Source organism: Dermacentor variabilis, chromosome 7, assembly GCF_050947875.1.
Source record: "Dermacentor variabilis isolate Ectoservices chromosome 7, ASM5094787v1, whole genome shotgun sequence".
Classification (NCBI taxonomy): domain Eukaryota; kingdom Metazoa; phylum Arthropoda; class Arachnida; order Ixodida; family Ixodidae; genus Dermacentor; species Dermacentor variabilis.
Window position 1 is genome coordinate 43,807,214 of NC_134574.1, and position 26,741 is coordinate 43,833,954.

General features: G+C 45.2%; 1 protein-coding gene across 1 annotated transcript in view; it reads left to right on the top strand.

The window, feature by feature from the left end:
• The window catches only part of LOC142589014 (uncharacterized), a 145,203-nt gene that overhangs the window by 68,003 nt on the left and 50,459 nt on the right, over positions 1-26,741 (top strand). The window contains exons 3-6 of the mRNA XM_075700808.1: positions 6,171-6,236; positions 6,761-6,906; positions 6,996-7,033; positions 21,942-22,047. Of these exons, the coding sequence (XP_075556923.1) occupies positions 6,171-6,236; positions 6,761-6,906; positions 6,996-7,033; positions 21,942-22,047 (356 nt within the window). The remainder of the gene's footprint in view (positions 1-6,170; positions 6,237-6,760; positions 6,907-6,995; positions 7,034-21,941; positions 22,048-26,741) is intronic.

Below are 26,741 nucleotides of genomic sequence, written 5' to 3' on the forward strand. Positions count from 1 at the left end.
TAGGGTATAATTGTGTCCATAGGGCATGAAGGTTCGTGTCCTGAAACGAGAAAAAAGGTGAGAACCCAGTGGTGCTTTGCGTGGCAGTATTGTAAGCGTTGGTGACGACAGGCAGAATGCGATCCCAATTGAAGTGGTCAGATGAAACATACGTGACCAACATGTCTCCAACAGTGCAGTTAAAAGGCTCTGTCATCCCATTAGTTTTAGGATTATATGCTGTGATAGTGTGGTGAATGATGCGACACACATTTAGCAATGCTGAAATGATGTCAGTGAGAAAAACGCGACCGCGGTCGCTCAGTAATTCTCGCGGTGCTCCATAGCGTAAAATCAAAGTTTTGAAGGATAAAACTGGTGACGGCTTTTGCTGTGGCAGAAGCTAGGGCTGAAGTCTCAGCGTACCGTGTGAGGCGGTCGATAGCAACAATCGCCAAGCGGTTGCAGCTTGGAGTGCTTGGAAGCGGACCATACAGGTCAACGGCGAGACCGGCGGACACTCGCGCTAGACGCGGTAAAGGTTGCAAGTGGTCGGCGCCATGTTGAGGTGGCGTCTTGCGTCGTTGGCATATATGGCATGACCGGATATACTGGCGAACGAAACGGTACATACCACGCCAGTAGTGCCGAGGCTGCAGGCGAGAGTATGTCTTTAATACACAAGCGTGGCCGCATTGCGGGACGTCGTGTAACGTGGCGCAGATGTCGGAGCGGAGTTGTCAGGGAGTAACAAGCAACCACTTACTGCCGGTGGAATTATAGTTGCGGCGGTACAGCAGGCTATCCCGAATGATGAAGTACGTGGTATGGCGACGCAGCGTCCGAGAGATCGGTGCCGGCGAATGGCTAGACAGGAAGTCAATTAGCGAAGAGATCCATGGGTCTTTGCGCTGCTCTAATGAGGTGTCACAAATGTTGAGTGCGAAGGCTCCGCTGGGGTATGTAGACGAGTGGACATGACCAGAAGGCAGGGGTGACCGCGATAGAGCATCTACGTCTGAATTCCTTCGGCCTGAGCGATAAACAACCCGGATGTCGTAATCTTGTAGGCACAAAGCCCATTGGGCGAGCCGACCAGTTAGATCTTTTAGTGAAGATAACCAGCATAGGGCATGGTGGTCGGTCACGATGTGAAATGGACACCCGTACACATAAGGGCGAAATTTTCCGATAGCCAAATGATGGCCATACATTCCTTCTAAGTAACTCAGCAGTTTCCCTCGCGTTGATAAGGGTGCGGCTGGCATCCGCGACGCATGCTCTTCGAAGCCATCCTTGTATTATGCAAGAACAGTACCGAGCCCGACACCACTAGCGTCCGTATGGATCTCAGTTGGAGCAGAGATATCGAAGTGTCACGGTACTGAAGGCGAAAGTGAGAGCGTGTCGCATTTGTTCAATTGCGCCGTAACACGCTGGTGACCAAGCCAATAGGGCAGAACAGCCGGTGAGAAGCTGTCTCAAGGGGGCGATTATACAGGCAAAGTTAGGGAATATGAGCATAGGCCGATGAACCTGCGAAGCAGTTTCATGGTGGTTGGTTTAGAGAGCGCGGATCCGGTTTTGTGGAATCTGGAAGGATACTGTCTTTTGAAACTACATATAGTAAGTAGTAATAGTAATAGTAAGTATGCGAGCGCCGAAGTGGCATTTCTTCCAATTTAGTTGTAATCCAGCAGTGCAGAGGCATGGGAGGACTTGCTCGAGGCGGCTGAGGTGCGACGCAAAGTCACTGGAAAAAACGACAATGTCATCTACATAACACCGGCACGTTTTCCACTTCAGCCCTCGAAGAATTATGTCCATCAGTTGCTCGAAAGTGGCAGGCGCGTTGTAGAGGCCGAACAGCGTGACAGTAACTTCATACAGCCAATCAGGTGTTACAAAGGCTGTCTTTGGGCGATCGGCCTCTGCCATTGGCACTTGATAGTACCCGGAGCGCAGATCCAGCGAGGAAAAGAATTTCGCTCCTTGTAGACTGTCCAAGGCATCGTCGATGTGCGGCAGAGGATAGACATCTTCGCCGGTTATTTGGTTAAGCCGGCTTTAGTCGACGCAAAACGGTATGGAGCCATCTTTTTTCTTAACAATGGCAACTGGAGATGCTCAGGGACTGCTAGAGGGCTGGATGATGCCACGCTCTAGCATGTCGTCAACATGCTGGTCGATGATCTGGGGTTCAGCGGCCGACACGCGATACGGACGCTGGCGCAATGGTGTTTGTTGGCCGCTGTCGATACGGTGAACGACTGTGGACGCTCGGGCCAACAATGGTTGGACAATGTAAAATGAGGAACGAAAACGCTGGAGGAGCTTGATAATTTTTTTGTGCTGCGCAGGTGTGAGTTGCGCGTCGACGACACGAGCTAATACCTCTACAGGGGCATCGGTCGCGGCGGGAGGAGTGACAGCACAAATCAGAAGTGCTGCCATATCAGCAAACATGGCAGCCGCGAGAACGCATTCATGAACTTCAGAGGCACCCAGGCACTCATCGCAGAGTAGGGATGATGGGCGGGCGAACAGATTGCACAAGTAGAGGGCAGGAGAATTGCCGCAAAAAGTGACGACAGCAAACGGAAGCAGAAAGTTCCGGCGACGCGCACACGTGGCCGGCGGCGTAAGCAGAGCAGATGAGTTCGCAGCAGAGTTACATAACACAGGGACCAGAGTGGCGGAGAAAGGTGCGATATCGATGTCCGAGTCGGCAACCACTTTAGGAGATTAGGGGCCGTCAGGGTCAAAGCATGGCACGGATAACGTAAGTTTGGCGCAAGGACAAAAGTTTAATTGACTTATCGCAAATCCCATCCAAGAATAACGTCGCGCGAGGAACGAGATAGGACGACAAACTCGATAACGTGCATGACACTACCAATGACGACCCGGGCTGTGCACGAAGCTTAACGCTGAATGCGATACGAGGTTGTCGTACGCAGAGAAATAAAGGTAAGGGGAGTGGTTACTTTGTTGAAATTGCAGCAAAGCTTCTCCCTCATAATAGAAACGTTGCCGCCGGCGCCAATAAGTGTGTACGCTGGCGCTGTCTACGGACAGTTCAATTTCGTTCGCATGTGAAGAATGAGGGATTGAAGTGTTCCACAGAAACGCAATTCTTGCCTCTGGAACTGCGACTGTTAGTTTTCCTCTCGGGCTGCAGGGCTGGATGGGCGAACTATGGGGGAAATGGATCGGCGATCTGTGGAAGGCGGCCGGCATGAATCGAAGGGGGGCGATTGTAAGCCGAGTCCAAAGGAGGGTCACGACGCACAAGTCGAGCAGGCATGTAGCTTGAGGCGCCCCCACTGTCAGGTAAACGGAGGCTGCAACGGCGGCAAACTTGTGCTACGTGGCCCGAAAACAGCAGGAATAGCATATTGGCCGGTTATCAGGCGTTCGTCACGGTTTGACGACAGGTTCTCCAGCGGCCGAGTGGGGTACGAAAATTGTACGTGAAGGTGGCGGCGGCACGTGGAAGGTGTCAATGGCCCGGTAGGCGTCAGGAGCCGGAGGACCATGAGGCCGGGCGACAGCGTCAGCGTATGTTAGCGGTCCAGTAGCAGGCTGCGGAGGCGGGGCAGGTGGAAGCGCTGCGGCAACTTGCACCTCAATTACGTGACGAAGCGAAGGAGCCAAGGCTTTCGACGACTGGGGTTTGCTAGTCGCCAGAACTGGCATGGGACTTCTTAGCGGATGAACTGCTTCATCTGCGGCATTAAAGCACAGATCTGGGCAGCTTTGCGTTCTAAATTATTGTATTCGAAGATGTCGGCAGCGTTGCGTTCAACATGGGCTGCTGAGCAGCGTGTGTTGAGGCACGCTGCTTCCACAGCTCATCGTACTGCTGACAGAGCTGTATGACCTAGGCAATCGTCCGGGCAGTCTTCGCGACAAGCATCTGGAAGGCATGGTCATCGATTCCTTTAATGACATGCTTGATCTTGTCAGCCTCGTCCATAGATTAGTTGATTCGTTTGTATAGCGAGAGCACATCTTCAATGTAACTGGTTAAGGTCTCGTAGAGGCGTTGAGCTCGACCACAGAAGTGCTACTCAGCACGAAGCCGGCCAACGGCGGGACAGACGAAGACCACTGCCAAAGTTGTCTTGAAAGCCGACCAGGTGGTAAGATCGGATTCATGATTGCGGAACCATATAATTGCCACGCCAATCGAGCAAACGATCACATTAGTGAGCTTGCCGCGGTCGTCTCTCTCATTATAGGCGCTTACATGGCCATGATCGGCGAGCCAGTCCTCCACGTCGTGGTCATCTGTGCCGCTAAATATAGGCGGCTAGCGTGGCTGGATGACGCGAGAGCCGACGATGGCCGGGGGCGTGGGAGCAGCAGCCTGGGACGGTTCCGGATCATCCAATTCAATAGCTGGAGGTACCGTCCGAATGCGGAATTCCAGGATGTAGAAGAAAAACCGAGCGCCTCCACCAAATCTAATGGGGGTGATCACCTAGCAGCACAAGTTCTAGGTTTCCAGAGGTAGGCTGAAACAAGTTGATGCTATAGCGAAACGGATAAGCAAGCGCTTGTCATCGTCTTCCTCTCCTCACCAGCACCATGCCCACTACACTTTCCAGTCAGTGCAATATATACATATATATATATATATATATATATATATATATATATATATATATATATATATATATATATATATATATATATATATATATATATATAAAGATAGAGAGATAGAGCTAAATACGTCTACATTCTTGGTGTGACAGTTGGCTTCGTACCGTATGGCTAATAAAAATCAGGCCCTTCGTTTTCCTTTCTTCAAGTTCATTATATGTATAGAAGGTGACCTTGCCATCATACACCAACGGTTAAAAATATACAAGAGCCACGTAGCTAGACATAATCAGGATATTCTTGTTTGCCGTTGCTTCGAGGTACTCCGCGTACTTTTTGCATACCGCCTAATTGCGTAATTTTTCCTAATTATTTATTCAGCTTGTGTAATACTGTAATCAAATGAAAAGTGTGAATGAGAAAACTGTAGAGCAAAATGAAGAACTCCCGATATATCTTGATTTTGCTCGATGCGTGCTTCATAAAATGTTTTTCCGATCGTGAAAGATCCTGCGCGTAGACGAAGAGTGCTTCAGCGGCCAGTAGCGCACCAGTTTTGCGTGTAATTGCGGACAACATTCACGCTAAGAAAACACATCTATGTAACACATATTGAGCAACAGAGAGCTGTATCGGAAATTTTTATTGTCGCTCTACAATTTACTCATTGAAACATTTCATCTACTAATAATATTTGGAAAGTATTAAACAATCAACATTTAATACCTGATTCGGCAGAATGCAAAAAAAATACTGAGAGTATCTCCAAGCTACCACAACCAACATTGCCTCATTTCTGTCTAACTACGTGCCATTTGGGTAATTTTTACCTTGGTGCATGATATTTTGAGCCGCCTGCGTCCATGTGCACATTGAGGATGGAAAATATCGGACTAATGCCACTAACCCCGGCGTTTGCCCTTGAAAACTACAGCGCAGGGAGATTTTCCCGGCAATAAATTCGTTATTGTATTTCAAAATACAATTAAAGGCAGTTTGATATTTATGATCGGAACTTAGGCATGTGCATTAAACGCTGATGAGCAAAAACAAAGCTAATCTTCTTAGCGAAGTGGTAATTAGTGGTACGTCAATAGTGGTTCTTAAAGTGGTAATTAGTTTTTACGTCTTTCTTGTTCGAGTTGCTTCAAAGAAAGGCTAACTACCTAAAGTAAGGGATCATCCTGGGCCCTAATACACCAATGAAAAGATGAACGAACGTGCTGGAGGAGTCGTCTGTGAGTTTTTGTGTCGCCACAACAATGTCCGGCGTTATTGTGTAGTCTACCACTTCTGAAAGCTACCCCACCGGTCTAGGGTACGCAATTTACTGCACTTCCACTAGCGAAAACAGAATGAAGAATGTGTCACTAATAATTTAGCGAATTTCCCTAACGTACACATCAAAGAAAAATTCGATTGCTCTTGAATAAAATTTTATTGGCTTTCACCCTTTGTTATCTATAGTTTAATTCTCACCAGCCTGTCGTGGCAGCGCTTTGTAATGTGGTTCGCACTTAGTCGCAGGTTTTGTAAAATTTAGTGAGATAACATTGGCAATAACATTACTCTGTGCGCAGTTATCAAGACGTTTGGATCTTCTTGGCGTGGGCCGTTTTGTGTTCTTGAGGCACAACATTCATACGGTGAGTATGTACATCTGCAGCTAGTTAAGCAACTCAGAAAATTACACTGGAGCCCTCGTGGCAGTGAAAGCATTGGTATCTTCTTTTTAGTGTCTGAATAATTCTCATCCACTATACAGTTTTTGCATCAATACTTCGTCAATCGCTCTAATGACAATGACAGTATGCATTCAAGAGGTATTGCACAGATTTTAGTTGAAACAATAGGAACATGTTTGAGTACACAAAGGCATAAATGACAGTTTGACGTTGTTGCTACCATCGGGAAGATTGCGTGCTGTCAAAGCACTACATTGTTTCAGGAAGTTACAGTGACATAAGGAAGTGAATTATATCATCCCCTATGAGAAAAGTGCTGAGGAATTTCGCTTCACTAAATCCTTGCTGATTTTGCAAAAACAAATTTAGCGGTTTGAAATGATTTATTCCTTTTCGCACTAGTAAAACAGCCTCCGGTATTTTACCTGAACTTATCAAATTTTCATAGCCGGGTAGGTTTTTTTTATTTTTTACTTCTTACACAGTTGTCGCAAGCTCATAGTGCAGCGGTTTTCCAAAAGGGCACAAAAACAGCCAGCCTGAATGATATCTACAAAAATGTGAAACCAATATTGCACCGAGATTATGCAGCCGTCATACGTGGGAAAGATATCATCATTGTTGTTACAAAGTAAGTAGAACTCACTATTTATTTCCTGACCATTTCATGGTTTCTCGTAATCTTTTATGCTAAACATCATTCATCCGTCTATATTACAGGCGATCCCTTACGTCTTCAGATGGCATTCCAAACTCTGGCAAGTGTTGCAAAATTTTTCACGAAGAACAAATAGAATGGAAAATTTTTGTTGATAGAGTTCGTCAGGTCTGGTGCTCTCTTGATAATAATAGCATCCTAGCCATGTCGATCTTGGTTTGAAAGGCACGGCCTCCTGTACTAGGGGCGGAGGGGCAGCAAGAATAGGCCATGTACACCTTGCCTATCCGCGCATGTCTATCTGTACAGAATAGTCTATATACCGAGTTTTCCAGCGAACACTTTCATAAATTTTCTAGTATTGCCTACGCTGGATATCACAATTGTAGTCCACGACCTGGAAGAGGCCGACATCACTTGCACAAAAAGTTTTATTGCATGATCTAGTAGTTACGAGAAATTTCCTCATTAGGTTCCGACTAATTACCTTGCGGCATATATAACAACTTACAAATTCTGCAAACCAACTTGGGACAAATTCTCAGGATGAAACATTTCGGAGCTATTATTTCCAGAACTTTGTGGAGCAATGGATTTGAGTTCCAGTTACCCTTGTGCTTCAGTCCATAATACGACGTTTCATTAAGAAAGTAAGCCGAGCGAAAGTGCATCTTTACCGAAAGTTTGGTGGCGAGTATCTCACAAATGGTGTCATCCACACAATCCTATTAAACTGAACATGTCTTGAAGTCGTACTTGCTAAAATGTGTAAATTACAATATGTGTCACAAGGTGATTGGAATTAACCTTAATTAGTGAATTTTGGTAAATAGTCGATTATGTATTTCACAGTTCTGTGCTTGTAATGTGCTCCACTTCGTGTAGACCAGGTCATGGACTAGATCGTTTTGTGTTCCGCACGCAATGAAAGTAAACTAAAAATGTTCACTCAAGCACCCTGCATAGGCAATCGAGACCTTGCCACCGCCACCAAAATTCTTCAAGGCTGATGCTTACCGTCCATGGCACATAACTCAGATTGAAAAGCAGGCCTCTGAACGCTAAGTGTTAGGTATCCTGAAAATGAAGATCCATGCACAGAAATGTTTGCGCGATTCATCTGTACTGGGAGGCTTAAGTGAAAATGACGTAGTGGATTCATCCAAAATATTGCTAGTATTCATTTCTTCAATCGACAAGTAATGCAGAATGATCGTAATCTCTATTGAATGATGTTTCAACATTATTGTAGACACAAAATTCGTGCCTGAATTATTTTAAATTTAACTTATTCAGTATAATTACCAATTACATTGGCTGCCACCTTAGTCAAAAAAGCATATCGCACGGTGGTAAGTCCGGTATGCGCAAGCAGTAGGTTATAAGATTATCAAGAAAACCAGCCGCGCAGCCGGAGGAAGTAGAGGGGAAATTATTAGCTATACTTATTGGAAATGTAGAAAGAGGAATATGGGAACATATAGTAAACAAAGAGATCACGTGTGGCAGGCTGCAGCCGTAACTAAATAATGTGCCGAAGGCCTGCGGTTTTTTGACACGTATAATCTATTGCCCTGGTCATTCTCCACAACCTAAAGTCAAAGTAAAATGGACGCCGACCTCAAATGTGCTTATATATATATATATATATATATATATATATATATATATATATATATATATATATATATATATATATATATATATATATATATATATATAAATATATATATATATATATATAAATATATATATTCACTTTGAGATAACGAATCAGAACGCGCCGCAAAGACATTGGCACGCGCTATCCTCGGGTCTCAATTGTGGCCTCTGGCCAATCTGCCAAAGCAGCACGTTCCAACGCTCACCTGCGCCAACTCAAGCAGCGCAGATACACATAAATATGTTCGTAAAACTGCTACACCGCTATCATAGAAAGCTCTTCTTTTGTGGCGATCCTCAATGGCTGTGTAAGTTTTGTGAGCCGACCGACCCTTAGTATTGCTGCCAGTATTGAAGTTCGCACCACTGCTGCCCTTCATCATCATCATCATCATCATCATCAGCCTGATTACGCCCACTGCAAGGCAAAGGCCTCTCCCATACTTCTCCAACTACCCCGGTCATGTACTAATTGTGGCCATGTTTTCCCTGCAAACTTCTCAATCTCATCCGCCCACCTAACTTTCTGCCGCCCTCTGCTACGCTTCCCTTGCCTTGGAATCAACTCCGTAACCCTAATGACCATCGGTTATGTTCCCTCCTCATTACATGTCCAGCCCATGCCCCATTTCTTTTTCTTGATTTTAACATAAGGTAGCCGAAACTCGCGTTTGTTCCCTCACCCAATCAGCTCTTTTCTTATCCCTTAACGTTGCACCTCGTTGTGTCGTCCTCAATTTAAGCAGAACCCTTTTCGTAAGCCTCCAGGTTTCTGCTCCGTACGTGAGTACTGGTAAGACACAGCTGTTATATACTTTTCTCTTGAACGCTGTTCATGATCTGAGAATGCCTGCCAAACGCACCCCAGCGCAGTCTTATTTTTCTGATTATTTCAGTCTCATGATCCGGATCCGCAGTCACTACCTGTCCTAAGCAGATGTATTCCCTTACCGCTTCCAGTGCCTCACTACCTATCGTAAACTGCTGTTCTCTTCCGAGACTGTTAATGATTACTTTAGTTTTCTGCAGAATAACTTTTAGACCCACCCTTTGGCCTTGCTTCTCCAGGTCAGTGAGCATGCATTGCAGTTGGTCCCCTGAGTTGCTAAGCAAGGAAATAATATCATCAGCGAATCGCAAGTTACTAAGGTATTCTCCATTAACTCTTATCCCGAATTCTTCCCAATCAAGGTCTCTGAATACCACCTGTAAACACCCTGTGAATAGAATTGGAGAGATCGTATCTCCCTGCCTGACGCCTTTCTTTATTGCGATTTTGTTGCTTTCTTTATGGAGGACAACGGCGGCTGTGGAGCGGCTATAGATATCGTTCAGTATTTTTACATACGGCTCGTCTGTACCCTGATTCCGCAATGCCTCCATGACTGCTGAGGCTTCGACTGAATCAAACGCTTTCTCGTAATCAATGAAAGCTATATATAAGGGTCGGTTACATTCCGCACATTTCTCTATCACCTGATTCATAGTGTGAATATGGTCTATTATTGAGTAGCCTTTAGGGAATCCTGCCTGGTCCTTTGGTTGACTGAAGTCTAAGGTGTTCATGACGCTATTTGCGATTACATTAGTAAATAATTTCTAGGCAACTCACTGTAAGCTGATTGGTCTATAATTTTTCATGTCTTTGGCGTCCCCTTTCTTATGGATTAGGATTGTGTTAGCGTTTTTCCAAGATTCCGGTAAGCTCGAAGTCATGAGGCATTGCGTGTACAGTGTGGCCAGTTTCTCTAGAACAATCTGCCCACCATCCTTCAACAAATCTGCTGTTACCTGGTCATCCCCAGCTGCCTTCCCCATTTGCATAGCTCCCAAGGCTTTCTTTACGCAATTACATATACGCATTTTTTTTTTCGACGATAGCGCTCGTCTGTGCAGCGTCCAGAATCGTAAGCTTGCTGGTCTTAAGAAAATCTTAGCTTTCTGAATACGCATACTTAGTAAGATTTTTCTTACAAGCAAATTTGTTTGCAAGTTCGCTTAGCAAATTCCGCCTCATTTCTTGAACAAAGAAGAGATTAGTGTGATGGGCAAATTTTACACCTGGTGTTATGAATATATTTACGATGCCATATATTTATACGAAAATGCAAAAAAAGAACAACTCTAAGATAGACTCCCCAACTGCGCCAGGCGCCGCTACAGACGCTGCTGAGCAGCGCCATGTGTGTGCGAAAAAGAATGTCGCCAGTGAGTGCGGTTGTGTAACCACCTTGCGCACGTGGGTAGGGGTTGCAAGATTGTGCCGCACGTTGATTTTTCCCAAACGCATGGCTTTCCATGCCACAAGAGCATCGAAAACATGAGGAATCGAGGCTCTCTCTTGAAATTATATGTATCTTGAGGCCGGCATTTCAAATAAAACTTGAGACAAGCCTGTACCATTTCTGTCTTTGTAAGAGTGACGGCAGTTCCATTTTTTTTCGATTTCACCTGCCGAATGATTATCCGTGTAGCGTAGTGAGTCCGGAGTGGTCTCTCGTTAACCTGGGGTGAGCAATAAACCGCATGCTGACGCTTCTAGCCCCAGCTGTTCACCACAGCAGCGCGCCGGCCCCAACAGCCGCTTTATGCAGGTGCAGAAAGTGGCGTTGTGTGGTGTGATCGCCATGTTCTAACCGAAAACGAACAGACCGACAGTGGATTCACCAAGGACTAAAAACAAGCGATGGAACTCGTGTGAAAAGCCGCCTGAAAAGCACCAAGTGAGAAGCTTTTGCGATGGTGCCGCGTGACACCATGACCGTCGCGTCCCAGAAGTACTGAAACCCATAAAAAATGTCAGCCCTACCACACAGGCATTTGATCAAGTTCTATCTAGATCCAGTCGATCACAACAGTAGGCTATCCTCTACACCATCATGCTACAGAGCTCATACAACTCAATTGATTCTGTTGGACCGTCTACCTAAGACTATTCTTCATACTGATCAAAATGGTTGATCCCGATCAGACTTGATCGCCATGGAAAGTAGCCAGGCTGAACTGGTACTAAATTGCCCCCGGTAGCCAAATTCTGGTCAGAAGATGAGGTCAATTTGCTGAAAGAATGCGGTGACCTTTTCGACGTCAATTCACTCGTCCTCTGTAAGATGCTGGTCGCTACTCATCGCCATCAGCCGGTAGCTTCCGCATCGTTCGCTGCCATTCATTTGGTGTGGCGCTTACCCAGCGCAAAGTTATCGAAAAAGATGTCTCCAGCATGCTTCAATTGAATATTATACGCCCTCCCTCAAGTCCATCGTCTTCTTCAGTGGTTCTTGCACACAAAAAAGGCGACTCGGCGCGCTTCTGCGTCAACTACCGCGCCCTCAACAAAATCACACCCAAGGATATTTATCGCCTGGCATAGGCTGAGGACGCGTTGTACTCAACGCAGGGCGCTGAGTGCTTCCTCAGTCTTAATCTATGATCTGGATACAGGTAAATAACAATCTACGAGTCTGAAAAGAGGAAAACAGCATTTGCCAACCGGAAGAGGCTCTATTAATTCAATGTGATGTCTTTCGGACTCTGGAACGCACCTGCCACATTCGAGCGCATGGTAGAGATTGCCATCATGATCATCATCAGCCTGGTTATGCTCACTGCAGGGCAAATGCCTCCCATACTTCTCCAACAACCCCGGTCATGTGCCAGTTGTGGCCATGTTGGCCCTGCGAACTTTTTAATCTCATCCACCCATCTAACTTTCTGCTATCCCTTGCTACGCTTCCCTTCCCTTGGAATCCAGTCCGCAACCTTTAATGACCATCGGTTATCTTCCCTCCTCATTACATGCCATCCCATGCCCCCATTTCTTTTTCTTGATTTCAACTAAGATGTCATTATTTCGCGTTTGTTCCCTCATCCAATGTGCATTTTCTTGTCAATTAACGTTACACCTATCATTCTTCTTTCCATAACTCGTTGCATCGCCCTCAATTTAAGCAAAACCCTTTTCGTAAGCCTCCAGGTTTCGGACCCGTTCGTAAGTACTGCTAAGACACGGCTGTTGTACACTCTTCTCTTGAGGGATAATGGCAAGCTGCTGTTCATGATCTGAGAATGCCAGCCAAACGCACCCCAGCACATTCTCAATCTTCTGATTATTTCAGTCCCATGGTGCGGATCCGCGATCACGACCTGCCCTAATTAGATGTATTCCCTTACCACTTCCATGGCCTCACTACTTATTGTAAACTGCTGTTCTCTTCCGAGACTGTTAGACATTATTTTATTTTCTACGGAATAATATGTAGACTCACACTTCGGCTTTGCCTCTCCAGGTCAGTGAGCATGCTTTGCAATTGGTGACCTGAGTTACTAAGCAAGGCAAAATCATCAGCGAATCGCAAGTTACTACGGTATTCTACATTAACTCTTATCCCCAATTTTTCCCAATCAATGTCTCTGAATACCTCCTGCAGACACACTGTGAATAGCATTGGAGAGATCGTATCTCTTTTTGACACCTTTTTTTATTGAGATTTTGTTGCTTTCTTTATGGAGGACTACGGTGGCCGTGGAATCGCTATAGATTCAGTATTTTTACGTACGGCTCGTCTAAGCGCCAATTCCGGAATTCCCCCATGACTGCTGAGGTTTGAAATGAATGAAACGCTTTCTCGTAATCAATGACATCTATATATAAGAGTTGGTTATATTCCGCACATTTCTCTATCACCTGATTGATAGTGTGAATATGGTCTTTTGTTGAGTAGCTCCCAAGGTTTTCTTTATTTCTTCCGGCGTTACTTGTGGGATTTCAAATTCCTCTACAATATTCTCTCTTTCGTTATCGTCGTGGGTGCCACTGGTACTGTATAAATCTGTATAGAACTCCTCAGCCACTTGAACTATCTCCTCCATATTATTAATGATATTGCCGGAACTGTCAAATAACCCATAAATCTGGTTCTTGCCTATTCCTAGTGTCTTCTTCACTGATTTTAGGCTTCCTCCATTTCTGCGAGCATGTTCAATTCTATCCATATCATACTTCCTTATATCACCTGTCTTGCGCTTGTTGATTAACTTGGAACGTTCTGGCCGTTCTATTCTAGCTATAGGATTAGAGGTTTTCATGCATTGGCGCTTCTTAATCAGATCTTTCGTCCCCTGGGATAGCTTACTGGTATCCGGGCTAACGAAGTTACCACCGACTCCCATTGCACCCTCCCTAATGATGCCAGTAAAATTGTCTTCCATTACTTCAAGACTGAGGCCCTCTTCCTGAGTTAAAGCTGAATATCTGTTCTGTAGACTGATCCGGAATTCCTCTATTTTCCCTCTCACCGCTAACTCATTGATCGGCTTGTTATGTACTAGTTTCTGCCGTTCCCTCCTCAAGTCTAGCTCAATTCGAGTTCCTACCGTCCTATGGTCACTGCAGTGCACCTTGCCGAGCACGTTCACAGCTTGTATGATGCCAGGGTTAGGGCCGAGTATGGAGTCTATTTCAATTCTAGTCTCGGAATTCGGCCTCCTGCACGTCCACTTTCGGCTATCCCGCTTGCGGAAGAAGGTATTGATTATCCGCATATTATTCTGTTCTGCAAAGTCTACGAATAACTCTCGCCTTCTATTCCCCCAATGATTTGTCTCTAGCCTGCTTCTTGCCTACCCTGGCGTTGAAGTCGCCCATAAGAATAGTGCATTTGGTTTTCTCTTTACCCATCGCCGTTTCCTTGCCTTCATAGAAGCTTCCGAATTCCTGATCATCATGACGGTATGTAGAGACATAGGCCTGTGCGTCCTTCAATTTGTACATCTTATTAGGTTTTACCACAGGACTTGCCACCCTCTCGTTAATGCGATAGAATTCCTGTATGTTACCAACTATATCCTTATTAATCAGGAATCCGATTCCTAGTTCTCTAGACATTGTCTTACGTAATCGCAAATGGAGGACCTGTCTGTGCTATCCAGAAGATACCGTTGTCCTTCCTTTAACATTCTCACATCATGAGTGGCTTGAAGTTTTAACCTTTCTTGTCAAGACTCGGCTGCAGCTGCGCACAAGAAATACTGCTTGCGGACCAAGGCCATCGAGTTTCTTGGAAACTTTGTAAAGAAGGGATTCGGCAGAATAGCAGAAGAATACCGCAGTTCTCAGCTTTCCCAGCCGGAATGTCAAAAAGACTTGCGCAGTTTATTGGCGTAGCCTTTTTACGTTCGCTAACCTATACGCGAGTTCGCAATGCTTGCATCTCCGGAGAAATTAATCTGAGCCCAACATTAGATTTGTGTATGCCTAATCTATACCTATCATGATGCACTGATACCGTGGTCAGATCGGTATGTATCATAGCCGCGACCTCATTGTCGTCGGGGCGCGGAAATTCGAGAATAAAGAATTTGCTCAGAATATTTCTACAGTTGGGCTCAGGTTATGCAAAACGCTCTAATATTCCTACCCCGCGAAACGTAGCAGCAGCTATGCTCTCTTTGTAAGTACATACAGGAAGAATTTAGAGTGTCTTGGTCTCAACGCAACAGTTAGAAAAAAGGTGGTGATATCAAGGCACTATAGCCCGAGTTCTAACGCGTCAGGCAGGCGTCTATTGCGACGCTATAGAGAAAATTGAATGCTGCGCTCGGAGCTTTGTAATAAAATATTTATCCGGGCCATTGCGGTGCAATCTTTCCGGTTGCTGTTTGAGTGTAGCTTGGTTGTTTATATGATTATCACCCATCTGCATGAGCAGATATTGACGCATAGTCTTGGACATAATATTCTGTAGTCATGGTTGAGAGTTGTCAGCCATTTTGTAAGTGTTCCGCTGATAACGCCCTGCAATGTCGTTCATCAATTTATAAATGAAAGTCAACTGCGTGCATCTAGCTTGCTTTAGTCATTTTGTCATCTGAACAAGGTTGCATATGGTTTTCTCTGATGCAAGTAGCAGAAAAGGGGGAATACGCCCTGATCACTTGACGTACTTTAGTTGTGAGAACTCGAGTGGGAAGAGAGCAAGCAAAGGCAGGGAGGTTCCCAGGGTGAGTCCCGTTAGCTAACCTACAAGTGAAGAGATGGGGCAGTGAAACAAAGAGAAGACATGAGCTATATTGCAATTTCACAAGCACTAATCTAACTTCAGGCACTTAAGCTTGTTGCCTTTAGGTACAGAAGAAGCCCTCCAATGTCTTTCTCTGCAGATGAACTGTGAGGACAAGCCCCGCAGACATCTGCTGCTGTAACTGGCCTATCGTCCAGTCGTTTCAAGGCTCACTGTAGAGCCTCACGTTTATTAGTTAAACGAAAACAGTGAAACAGAACATAATTGAGGCTATCCTCACACTTGCGCCTAGCGCACATCGGTGAATCCGCCATTCCAATACGATAGTTGTAGGAGTTACCGAATGCTACTCTTGCCCACATCCGACACGGTAGGCTAGCTACAAGTTGTGTAAGGTGCGCCAGTAATATCAGTTTCAGTGATGCGTCGAAGCTGTATAATCGACTTTTAGAGTTTTGCGATGCATGCCAGTAACACAACGTGATTGTACGCACGAGATTCCGAAGCTCTCTTACAGCGTCTGCTCTCGATAAAGCTATAAGTGTTGGTGGCCCAACGTGGGCGCGTCGCGCAGCGTCATTGGCGAGGTGATTACGACCGATGCCCCACTGTCCCGGCCGCCAGTGAAAGATCATATCATTTCCTCGTTCAGAAGAGCAACGGAAATATTCGTTGGTCTGAGACACCAGCTCATCGTAATTACCACGTAGTACACTTCGCAGGCTTTGGAGGGCTGCCTTTGAATTACAAAGTATTGCCTATTTTTGAACTGCCCTTTTTCAATGTATTCGGCAGCTAGGAGCAGAGCGGCCATTCTGGGACCTGTAGTTGTCGTCACGTGTGAAGTCTTAAACTTCATGATGACCAATTTAGATGGAAAAATAATGGCACCCCTGGAACTTTCCAACACCGAACCGTCGGTGTAAACATGATTCGGTTAGAATACAAAAAATGCAAAAATTCCAATGTGATCTGCATGAGCGCCGTGGTGATTAATGTAGCCTTCTTAGCAGTACCTGCAAGAGCAAGGCAGACAACATGCGTTTTCAAGCACCACAGAAGGGATGGCGTCCTTGATGAGTGCGAATATTTCAATGACAAAGTGTTCTGGTTAGCCGCAATTTCTATGAGGAAAGCTCCATTGGCTATTTTCTCAGGAAACCGAACGAGATGTTGAAGAGCTCTAGATATATGGCGAACATGCGCCCACAGTGCATCGACAGCTATATAAGCCGTTACTGGGAGGTCTGTCATGGTGGCAATTGTTGCTACGGTTGAACCACATCGAAGTAGCCTAGTCCACGCTCGAAGAGTTTGAATATGTAGAGAGAAGGCCCAAAGGTCAGGGAAGAAGGAGAACACAAACGACTGGACTGGCGCCATTTGCGTTCTTCTGTCCTGATCTTTGCGCCCTTCTCTTTACACATTAAAGCATGAACGAAATAGCCCAAGCAAGTGTTTTACTCGAATTGTTTGTTTGGCCTCGAATCATCCGCAGGACACGGATGTTAGTTTGTTGGATAGCATTGATGTCTTTTATACCAAGTATCTTAGGGAGAGCATCTTGTTTAGTTAAAGCATAAATGTAACAGATATGTCCCACATTTTAAATGCAAGAAACCTTAATATATGGGCGACAGAGGTAAGACTCTTTGTCAAGTATGAGGTGTGCGGGCTCCATGAAAGGTCTTTGTCAATAATACGGCCAAAAATCGTTGATATTTTGCCTATGAAATTGTTTGCTGATCAATAGAAATGGGGTTACAGTTCAAGGACGTATGAATAAAAGCAACTACGGCACACCTTCAATTCGAAGTGCTGAGGCATTGAGCACGCAGGTACGATGATATCAGGGTCGCTGCTTTTGCGAGCCGTGCATGAATCTGGGGACGTGTAACTTCCGAGCCCCGCTTGCATATTTTGTCAACCTGTATGGAAAGCTTGACTGTGAGTGGTAAAATTTAATGCCAAGGTTCAACAAAGTCACGCTAACAACTCCGTCTTACGGGACGCCACGACAAGTGGAAGTGTCAGCGGTTCGGCCATCTGTACTCTGCGCAAAGATGGGTCTTTTGAACAGATATTTTTGAACCATCGACCAATTTCAATATTTTATAGACAAACAAGGATGGCTTCATGCATTACACTATCATAGGTGCCTTTCACATAGAGGAAAAGTACAACCGATATAGGTTTGAGGTGTTTTCTTGTTACATAGGCGTCGCCCGGTCAATGACGTTGTCAACAAAGGCGCGACCTCTTCTAACTCAGTCATGACATCGGATATACCTTGTGGCGCGTCAAAATACCACTCGAGGCGTGTGAGAACCATTCTTTCCATGATTTCCAAACGCGGCTGGACATCAGAATGGATCGGTAGGATGCTATGTCAAATGTGTTTAACCAGGTTTCAGGAGTGGTATCAAGCCGCTGGAATTACACTGTTCAGGAATGACGCCATCATTTCAGGACTGCTTCTAACATTCCAGAAATCGACCTGCGCGATCTTCACCTAGGTGGCATAAATCAGCGTAGGTGACGTCGTCGGGTCCTTGCGACGATGAGCGCCTGCATGTTCATCAAGTGGGAAGGGCACATTAAATTCTGGGAAGCATGTCGCAGTAACCTCGCCAATAAATTTGCCATTAATTGTGACCACACTACCCGCAAATTTGACAGAGAAATGTTCAGCTATATCAGCCTGCGAACGGCCATGTTGGAGAGCTAGGACGTAAGCTGCGACAGCAGAAAGACGAGCCAAGGCCGTGCACCATCCTATATATAATAGACAGTGGCTTGCGAGGGTCAAGTGACTGCAAAACATATTCCACTTTGGTTTCTATCGCCTGTCCGTACCACATTGGATATTATTTTGAATTCGTGTAGCATCTCTAAGATCATGAATTCACTAGGTGCCCCCGTATGGCCTCTTGGCTCTTCTCCGAATACTTCAATGTAGCTCAAGTGTTATATCAAAATCAGTACGCTTTATCATTTGTGTAAAGGTATAAAGGTGTAAAGGTAAAGGCGTCTAGAGCACCTGTGGTGAGGCCTTGAATACTGCAGGTAAATCATCCTTTACATGCCTCTTCCAGTTATGTCGTATACTTTCACCACCTTAGTTGTCGGGAAATACGGGGAGCTGCCAAGCCCCGTGATTCTCAAGTAGATGCAAATACGGTCACTGCCATAAGTCTCGATGTCAGAGAACCACCAAAACATTTGACCAAGTCGCCGTGACACCAAAGTCTAATCCAAGCAACTGCTCTAAATCGAGCCACCAAGTACGTTGGACTTCAATTGTTCATAATGCTAAAATGTGGTCGGAAGCAAATTCAAGAAATTATTGGCACCTGGATTCTATTCTGGAGCTTCCGCAAACGAAATGATGAGCAAGAAAGTCAGCAGTTGTTATCTAGGGTACAGCAGTCGCTGTCAGGATGTCTCGCAGTCGGTCGCCGTCAAAGCAACTAGATGGGGAGATGTAGGCGACAATTAGGCTGAAGCTCACTTTATTCTTTCTAATGCGGAGACGCCGTATGGGTTTTCGCGGTGAGCTTGGCCCGAATGGGGAATGTAGGTCCGTTTAGTGCAGACGTAAACAACTACTTTGTTCGACTACGCGTACGTCTACTCCATAAAGGCTTCGTAACCAAAGAACTATTGGGCTTTCGACGCCTTTGGTTCATATAATATTATTATATTTTATTGGTTGGTCAAAAACGCATGGGTGACAAGGCTAGAAACGTGGTTTAGGTCCTTTGGCATTTCACTTCAGAATCATCGCACTACGAACTTCATCGCGGAATGAAGGCACTTGAATAGCAATTGGGCCTACGCAAGATTTGCGAGCGCTAGGCTCAGGCTAACCAACACTGTTACTTCCGCTTCGAGCTGTTCTCGCATTTGAATTACCCAAAAGCGCGAATCTCATTTATTAATGACTTCAGTACTGTCGCAGCTCGGCGGTCATGTTCTGTCAGCTCACCTGGGTGACGTATGAAGCATTGTGGCGCCAATCCTTGTAGTTTATCCGAAAAGTTTATCCTTGGCAGTGGTGATCATGCCTTATCTTCGGCTTTCTTTATAGCTGTTGAATTATCAATGTATGAATTGAACACCGTCTGCAGCGTTGGTGGAGCTGATTCAAGAACAAGAGGCTTTGTGGAAGATGTATTCTTTGTGCGGAGAACAGAATTCCTTAATGAACGTCTGTGACGATTACGGCGTCGTTTGGTGTCAGCAGCTGCTTATTGTTGAGTCGAAGGGTCCCTCGCCATTTTTTTTTCAAGAAGTAAATTTTCCGCTTAACTTTTGGACATTCCTTTGAAGAGGAGTCGGGGAGCCCCTGACAGTTTGGACACTTATAAGTTGTAACCTGGCAGTTGCATGCAAGAGGTTGTGCTGAACAACGGGAACATATCGTAGACTCACGTGAACGAATGTCTGTCATTTTCTGCACTGAAATGGCTTGGGAAAAAAGGGCCGAACAGCATGTCGAAAATGACCTACCTTGACATGCGACTGACCGCAGTCACTTTTAAAGAAGATTTTACGCATCGGGAATTTTCGAGACCAGCCACTTAGAATATTATGGTGCAACCATTGGCAGACTTAAATAAAAGTGGCAGATCCTCGCTTGAAATGTCCTTATTGATGTCATATGGCACGCTCTAGTAGCCCCTTTTCCCATCATGGTACTAACTTTGTGCCACCAATGACAGTGACCGTGCGAAGAGAGTCTCATGGCGTCGCTTAAGCGACGTCTACGACATCATTTTTCGCTGCATTGAGACGTCCTGAATGCCATTTGGCAGTGGCTGGAGGTCAACGTTGATGAGCCTCATGTTGTCGTTGGGTAGCGCAGGTACGAAGAGGAGGGTGTACTGGGGGAACTCAGCGTTGTCGTCATGGTAGATGTGTCCACATAGGCCCTGAACGTCCGCGGTTTTGCTTTCTTACTCAGGACATCCATGTAGTCGTAGTAGGAGCTGTCATCGCTCTCGGTCCAGTCTATCAGGGTAGCCTCGCTGTCGCTGAAGAGGCTGATTTCCGCTTCCTTGACACTGCCGACGCGACACCGCTAGATCAGGTGAGATTGCGGGTGCCTCCACTTCAATTCCTGTCGAGCGGGGAACCGTGTTTCCATTAAAAACAAAGCGAGAATTAGCAGGTAATCCTGGAGACGGAGGACAAACACTCAGCAACAGGGTCACTTCGTCTTTTTTGTAACCTTTATTATTGCAAGAGCTTAAAAGGTCTCATACTGAGCTTCCTTGAACTAAAGTTGAAATTATGCCCTACATTATTCAGAAGCTTCCTATAGCCACCAAGCCCATATCGCACAGGTTATATTGTATGAATGCATGTCCACATTTCGCCTAAAAAGGGCAAGAAATACTGGCGACATTTTTCTATAGGAAAGCTGATAATTCAAAATTTTGATCAGAAACGCTGACACGTTATACATTATTATCTACAATCAAGCAGCCAACAATGTGCTCCAATCGCGGCCAATAATCATACAATAAATCTCAATTGCCTTGTTTACAGACACGTATGTCAGATTTTTTTGTCTCCACAATAATTGAACAATAGCTACCAGAATGCAGGCAGCGATACCTCAGCTAACGTGGATCCATCTTGATGACCTGTCTTGATATTAAGCATCACATGTTTGTAACACCTTACAAAAGTACGTCGGCTTTTGTATTTGTAAATTGCATTTGCACCGGATCATATCGAACGCTTTCCGACACGCCCTTCAATACAAAGTTGAACGCCATGCTCGCTTAAATATATTAAACTAATGTTTTATGCTGATGGCTACCAAGAGCTCGCAATAAATCTAGAGACGTACGGAAACGCAGCTCACGTAGCGAGCTCTGATAAATAGAGTCACAGAGTCAAGGCGTCAGATGTGGATAAAGAATGTCAACACGTTGCTTGAACAGGCAACGATGCCTTGGGGAGGTTTGCTCTTGTAATTTTATTAGATGAAATGTTCTTGCAGACACGTTGAAGTAAGCCACGTGCTGTGGTGATGCTGGGTTGGATTGCGGCCATGGCTCTACTTTGCACAAACGTGCCATAGCGCTATAACACGCCGCACAATAGGGCGACGTCGGCTTCCCGTGTCTCCTGTGTTCATGCATAGCTAGAAGGTGCACGGGGCCACTTTTTATGTGTTAATGATAGCTTTGAAACCCTGCTGAGCACCTGTGCATATAGAGTACCATTTATCCGATGCCATGTGTGAAAAAGTCTCTTTTATATCCTTGAACGGTGTCTTTAACTTTTCTTTTCCCCATTGTATCGGTATTTCAGGTTTTGCAATAAAAGGTAGCATGTGCACAGAACAGAATATTGCTTTGGTGCCTGATGACGGCGTCTTCCTCGCAGTGAACAAGCTTGTCAAGGTGATTGTACATGCGTAAGTTTTTTCAAGACTACTCTATGATGGGCACAAGCTTTATGGTAGCACAAGCAGTATGTAATAAAGTAACTCTCTTTTAGCCTAAAAGTACGGAATCCAGAAAACACGAAAGTAACAACTTTGTCGACTGAGAAGGGAATATTCGCACCGTTTAATGCGAGAACTACACTACCCCGCGTGCCAAGCACACGCCATCGTCATTGCCTCTGCTATGGCGGTTGCGCTACAAGTAACATTTACTTATTTGATCTCGTAATTGTTGTAAATGTTTGCTTGTATGACTATGCTTACTCAGACGTACTTCGATATTCTCTTAGTATAGTTACAATCTACATTTGAGCTTCTCAGCGCGGATATGCTGTCACAGTCATTCGATTTGCGTAAGGGACAGCGTTGTGCGCTGGTTATGGCTGTTGAAGCTGACACATTGTTGGCTACATTGGTACATGAGTGTGTAACCTAGCGTGGTTTGCAGAGACGTGCAAGGAATACAACGCCCACTGTCACAGTGGAGTCTGTCAGCACTTTTCACACATTGAGAAGTTGTACATGTTTAATACAAGCTGCATAGGCGTAGTCGCAAGCTTTCGTTGCTGCTGTAACGAGTGATATGAAATCTAAGTTTCGAATCAAATGCCTCCTTTTACTTATTTATGCGCAAGAGGCCAATAAGACGTATTCTAAAGTATAATACCTGTGCCAGTTATATGCACGTGCTGCTTAGTGCCCATGAAGTAAAGTTAGAGTGAATCATCTCAGTATGTAATAAAGTAAATCTCTTTTAGCCTAAAAGTACGGAATCCAGAAAACACGAAAATAACAACTTTGGCGACTGAGAAGGGAATATTTGCTCCGTTTAATGCGAGAACTACACTGCCCTGCGTGTGAAGCACACGCCATCGTCATTGCCTCTGCTATGGCGGTAGCGCTACAAGTAACATTTACTTTTTTGATCTCCTAATTGTTGTAAATGTTTGCTTGTATGACTATGCTTACTCGGACGTACTTCGAAATTATCTTAGAATAGTTAAAATTTATATTTGAGCTTCTGAGCACAAATATGCTGTCACAGTCATGAAAGTGACTGTAATGAGCAGTTTTTACGTACGTTAAAGATGCTCTGGCATGAGATTTCGGGCAATATGGGGTAATTCTGCCTTGCTTTCGAGTTACTAGACGGTCCAGATTTTGAAAGTTTCTACTGGATGCTCGGTTCAACTCGTTACAAATGCGGCATACAAAATATTGTAACGCTTTCCTTATCCGAGTCCCTCTCGCATACCGGATGATGGCTTAGTTGGATGAGAAAGCTTACGAACGAAGCCACGTATCCGAACCTATACCGAACTGGCAGCGATACACAAAAGAACAAGACGTATATAGTGGCAGTCGTCGACCCGCAATCCCAACAAAAATTTACAGACAACCGTCATGCCAGGGACAACCGCAGCTGCTAAAACTTTTACCTTGGCAGTGGCCCGCGCTCACTCGGACCACATGCGTAAGAGCGTCACCATAATCACAGACTCACAAGAAGCATGTCACATGTTTCTCAGGGGCCACGGGGCCAACAAAAGACACTCAGTGTTACACACAAACCCTTTCGTCATCACCAGATCGTATGGTGTCCAGGCCATACGATTTCTATGTAAACATGCCTAGAGGGGAACGATATAGGGGATTCGCTAGCCCGAGGGATAATTACCCCGCAGACTTGAACCGCACGCTACTGGGAAGCCACCCTAATCAGCATAATCCCACGAATGCCTGAGACATTTTCGCTTCTCAACGCACAATCATAAAAACATACCCTCCCTCTCATGCACAACTCAGTGGAGTGGAAGGCACTAGCTGGTGTAAAATTCAGATGTGTGGTGGTGGTGATAAACATTATTGAAAGGGGGAGGTGGCTGAAGGGATGGGCCTCAAGTGAGGCCCTGAGCCTGCTTCGCCTTCTCCACCCAGTTCACCAGTGCAAGCTGTTCTCCCACGCCTCCGGACCTGAGCCAGGCGGTCGAGTCAGTCTCACTGCTGATAGGGGGATGAGAATACGGGAGCGAGGTGCATTCCCACATTATCTGTGTGAGCGTCCCTCTTTGCGAGCAGAGCCTACATAGGTCGCTTTCCTTGCCTACTGTGATTTTGTTAATGTACTTTGGGCTGGGATATCCCCCCCCTTAAACCACAAAATGCCATGTTCCCCCCTTGCTATAAGGCAGACTTCCCGTGCTACGACGTCATATCAACACTACAACGCATTACATGGGATGTGTACCACCCCCCTTTGATAAACACGCCAGACAATCCAGCAATACGAGACACAGCTAAGCAGCGCAGACCTGGCGGGACAACAATCCTTCGTAGAATAGGTAAAGCAGGCGGCCGAGGACTGAGACCATAGACTAAAGGGGCGACTACAATTCTCCCAAAATCCTTTTGAACAACAAACGCTTTTCTCTCCTATAGGCGTTCACCTTACCTATTTACGCTGCAAGTGCCTGAGGATGAGAAATAACACTATCAAAATAAGAACGCGAATGCGTTTCCCAGGCTAGTGAAATATTTTGAGAACTCACATTTTGGATTGGCCGTTCTACTCTCCTTGGCGTTCACTTGAGCAAAACCTTTTACCATAACGAGGCTTTCGCTCGCTTGCTTCAAAAAAAAAGAGACTTCAACACCATCCATCATCAAGATGTCTGCTTCTGCAGTCTTGTGGCGTTTTGACAAATCTGCTTCATTTACGCCAATGACCATGAGTTGCTGCTGGCTGAGCCCTCGGAATGCTGACGAAATTATCCAAGCAGCTGCCGGTACATCTGCTCTAGAATAACATTGGCGTCGGCTCCTGAGCTAACTATAAACTTGGCTGATGAGCTCAAAGCAAGTTGTAAGGATGTAGGATTATGTAAAGTGTGGCCAATGGAACGAAAGCCCCAGAATTACAAGCACATATGCTAAATAATCTTGATTTAAAAAATAATATGTGCCGCTTCATTGCTCGAATGCTAACCACATTACGACCAGTATCATCATGAATTTGAACGTCATAATATCTTTAAAAACTGGGCTTCCTTTGGTCCTCCCACACACTTTTCCGGTGCTGGCTGGAATATGATTTCTGTTATCTAGCCAATTGCACAAGAACTTAGGCCACTGTTTACGTTCAACAGAGTATGTATCGTATGCAGGCTGATGACGTATGTCATCTCGTGCTACACAAGTACCACACAAGTACCAGTTAATACAAAGCGAGGCGTCTCGGGTGCGTGATTAGCTGCGCAACCGCCCACTTGAACTACATGAGAGAGGCAATGTCGTAGTCACGTCGCCTTCGTAGTTCCTTCACTGTGCAGGTATAGCACATGCTTTTACTGAATACAGTGCGAAGGGAGAGGGACGCGTTGGTAGATGACCTATTCAAGCTCAAACGTTACTTCCGATCACTACACTACCGCCATCATGCCATCGCCGTCATTCTTTCTTTGCCATTTCACCTCTTTTTTTCGCATCACCATCATCATTTTCAACATGGTATTTCGGTAACATGCCGGTGTTATTCCATCGTCGCTACTTGGCTGTCGCGCATCTGCTCCCCTCACTCCGGCCTTGTCCTTCCATTATCTTCCTGTCACGGTCGCTGTTTCTTTCTGGTGGTTCGTTCATCACAAGCTCTTTTTCTCATTTCATCCCCGTCAAGAATCTATATCACTTTGTCGTCTTCATGTCTTCATGCGGCCGCTATTCCACCGTAATTGAGCCGTTATCGGCATTTGGTCTTCTGTCAGCTGTCATCAGTCCGTTAACCTCGTGCATTGATTCTCAGGAACCTTCCGCCTTCGTCATTCAATCGTTATTTCGTTGTCATTCGTTCATCATCAATTCGTCGTCGTCATTTCATCGTCACATATCAACCTCATCACTTTGTCGTCCACATGTCATTATTATTATGTCGTCACACCATCTCTATCATGAAGTCTGGACGTCTTCGTAACGAGTGACCCAGTGTCATATTGACCCTGTAGCCTAATATCGCCGGCCTAACTGAAAGTACATTGCCCTAGATAGTGGGGCTCTGACTACTGGCGTCTTTTGGAGTTAGCAAAAGTGCATTACCCATTACTTATTACCATAGCAAAAGGGAAAAAATTGCAGTGATATTTCTGTCAATATATTGTGCTTGCCTAACATGGTACATTTGCTTAAACATAGCATTGCACTTGCGTCATTAACATTTCATTCCCGTAAAAAAAACACTTGAATTGCGTCATTATTGGGAACATTTACGTCATTAGCATTGCTCTTCTACCTAGGATTGCGGAAAACTTCGCTCAACACACTTTATTCTTGTGTAGAGTATATTTTTTCCGTAAGAATGTCTAAAACCTTAAACCCTCCTAAAATTATAATTCTATTCATACAGAGAGGCACAGCCTTAACAGAAAAACATCAAACCAAGGGCGCACACTTCGCAGAGGGACAGAGGAGGCAGCACAACACAACTGAGTTCTTCCCTCATGTTTGCACTATTGCTCAGACATTTCGTACCAGCAAGCCAAACGTACTCTTATTTGTATAAAAAGCCGTTTTCATCAGAAGATAAACAGCCGCTTTCACCGACAATTTTCCTACAGAAGCTAACGTTGCATTCGAGCGCGAATTTTAACGAAACATTCCGTATGTATTCCACT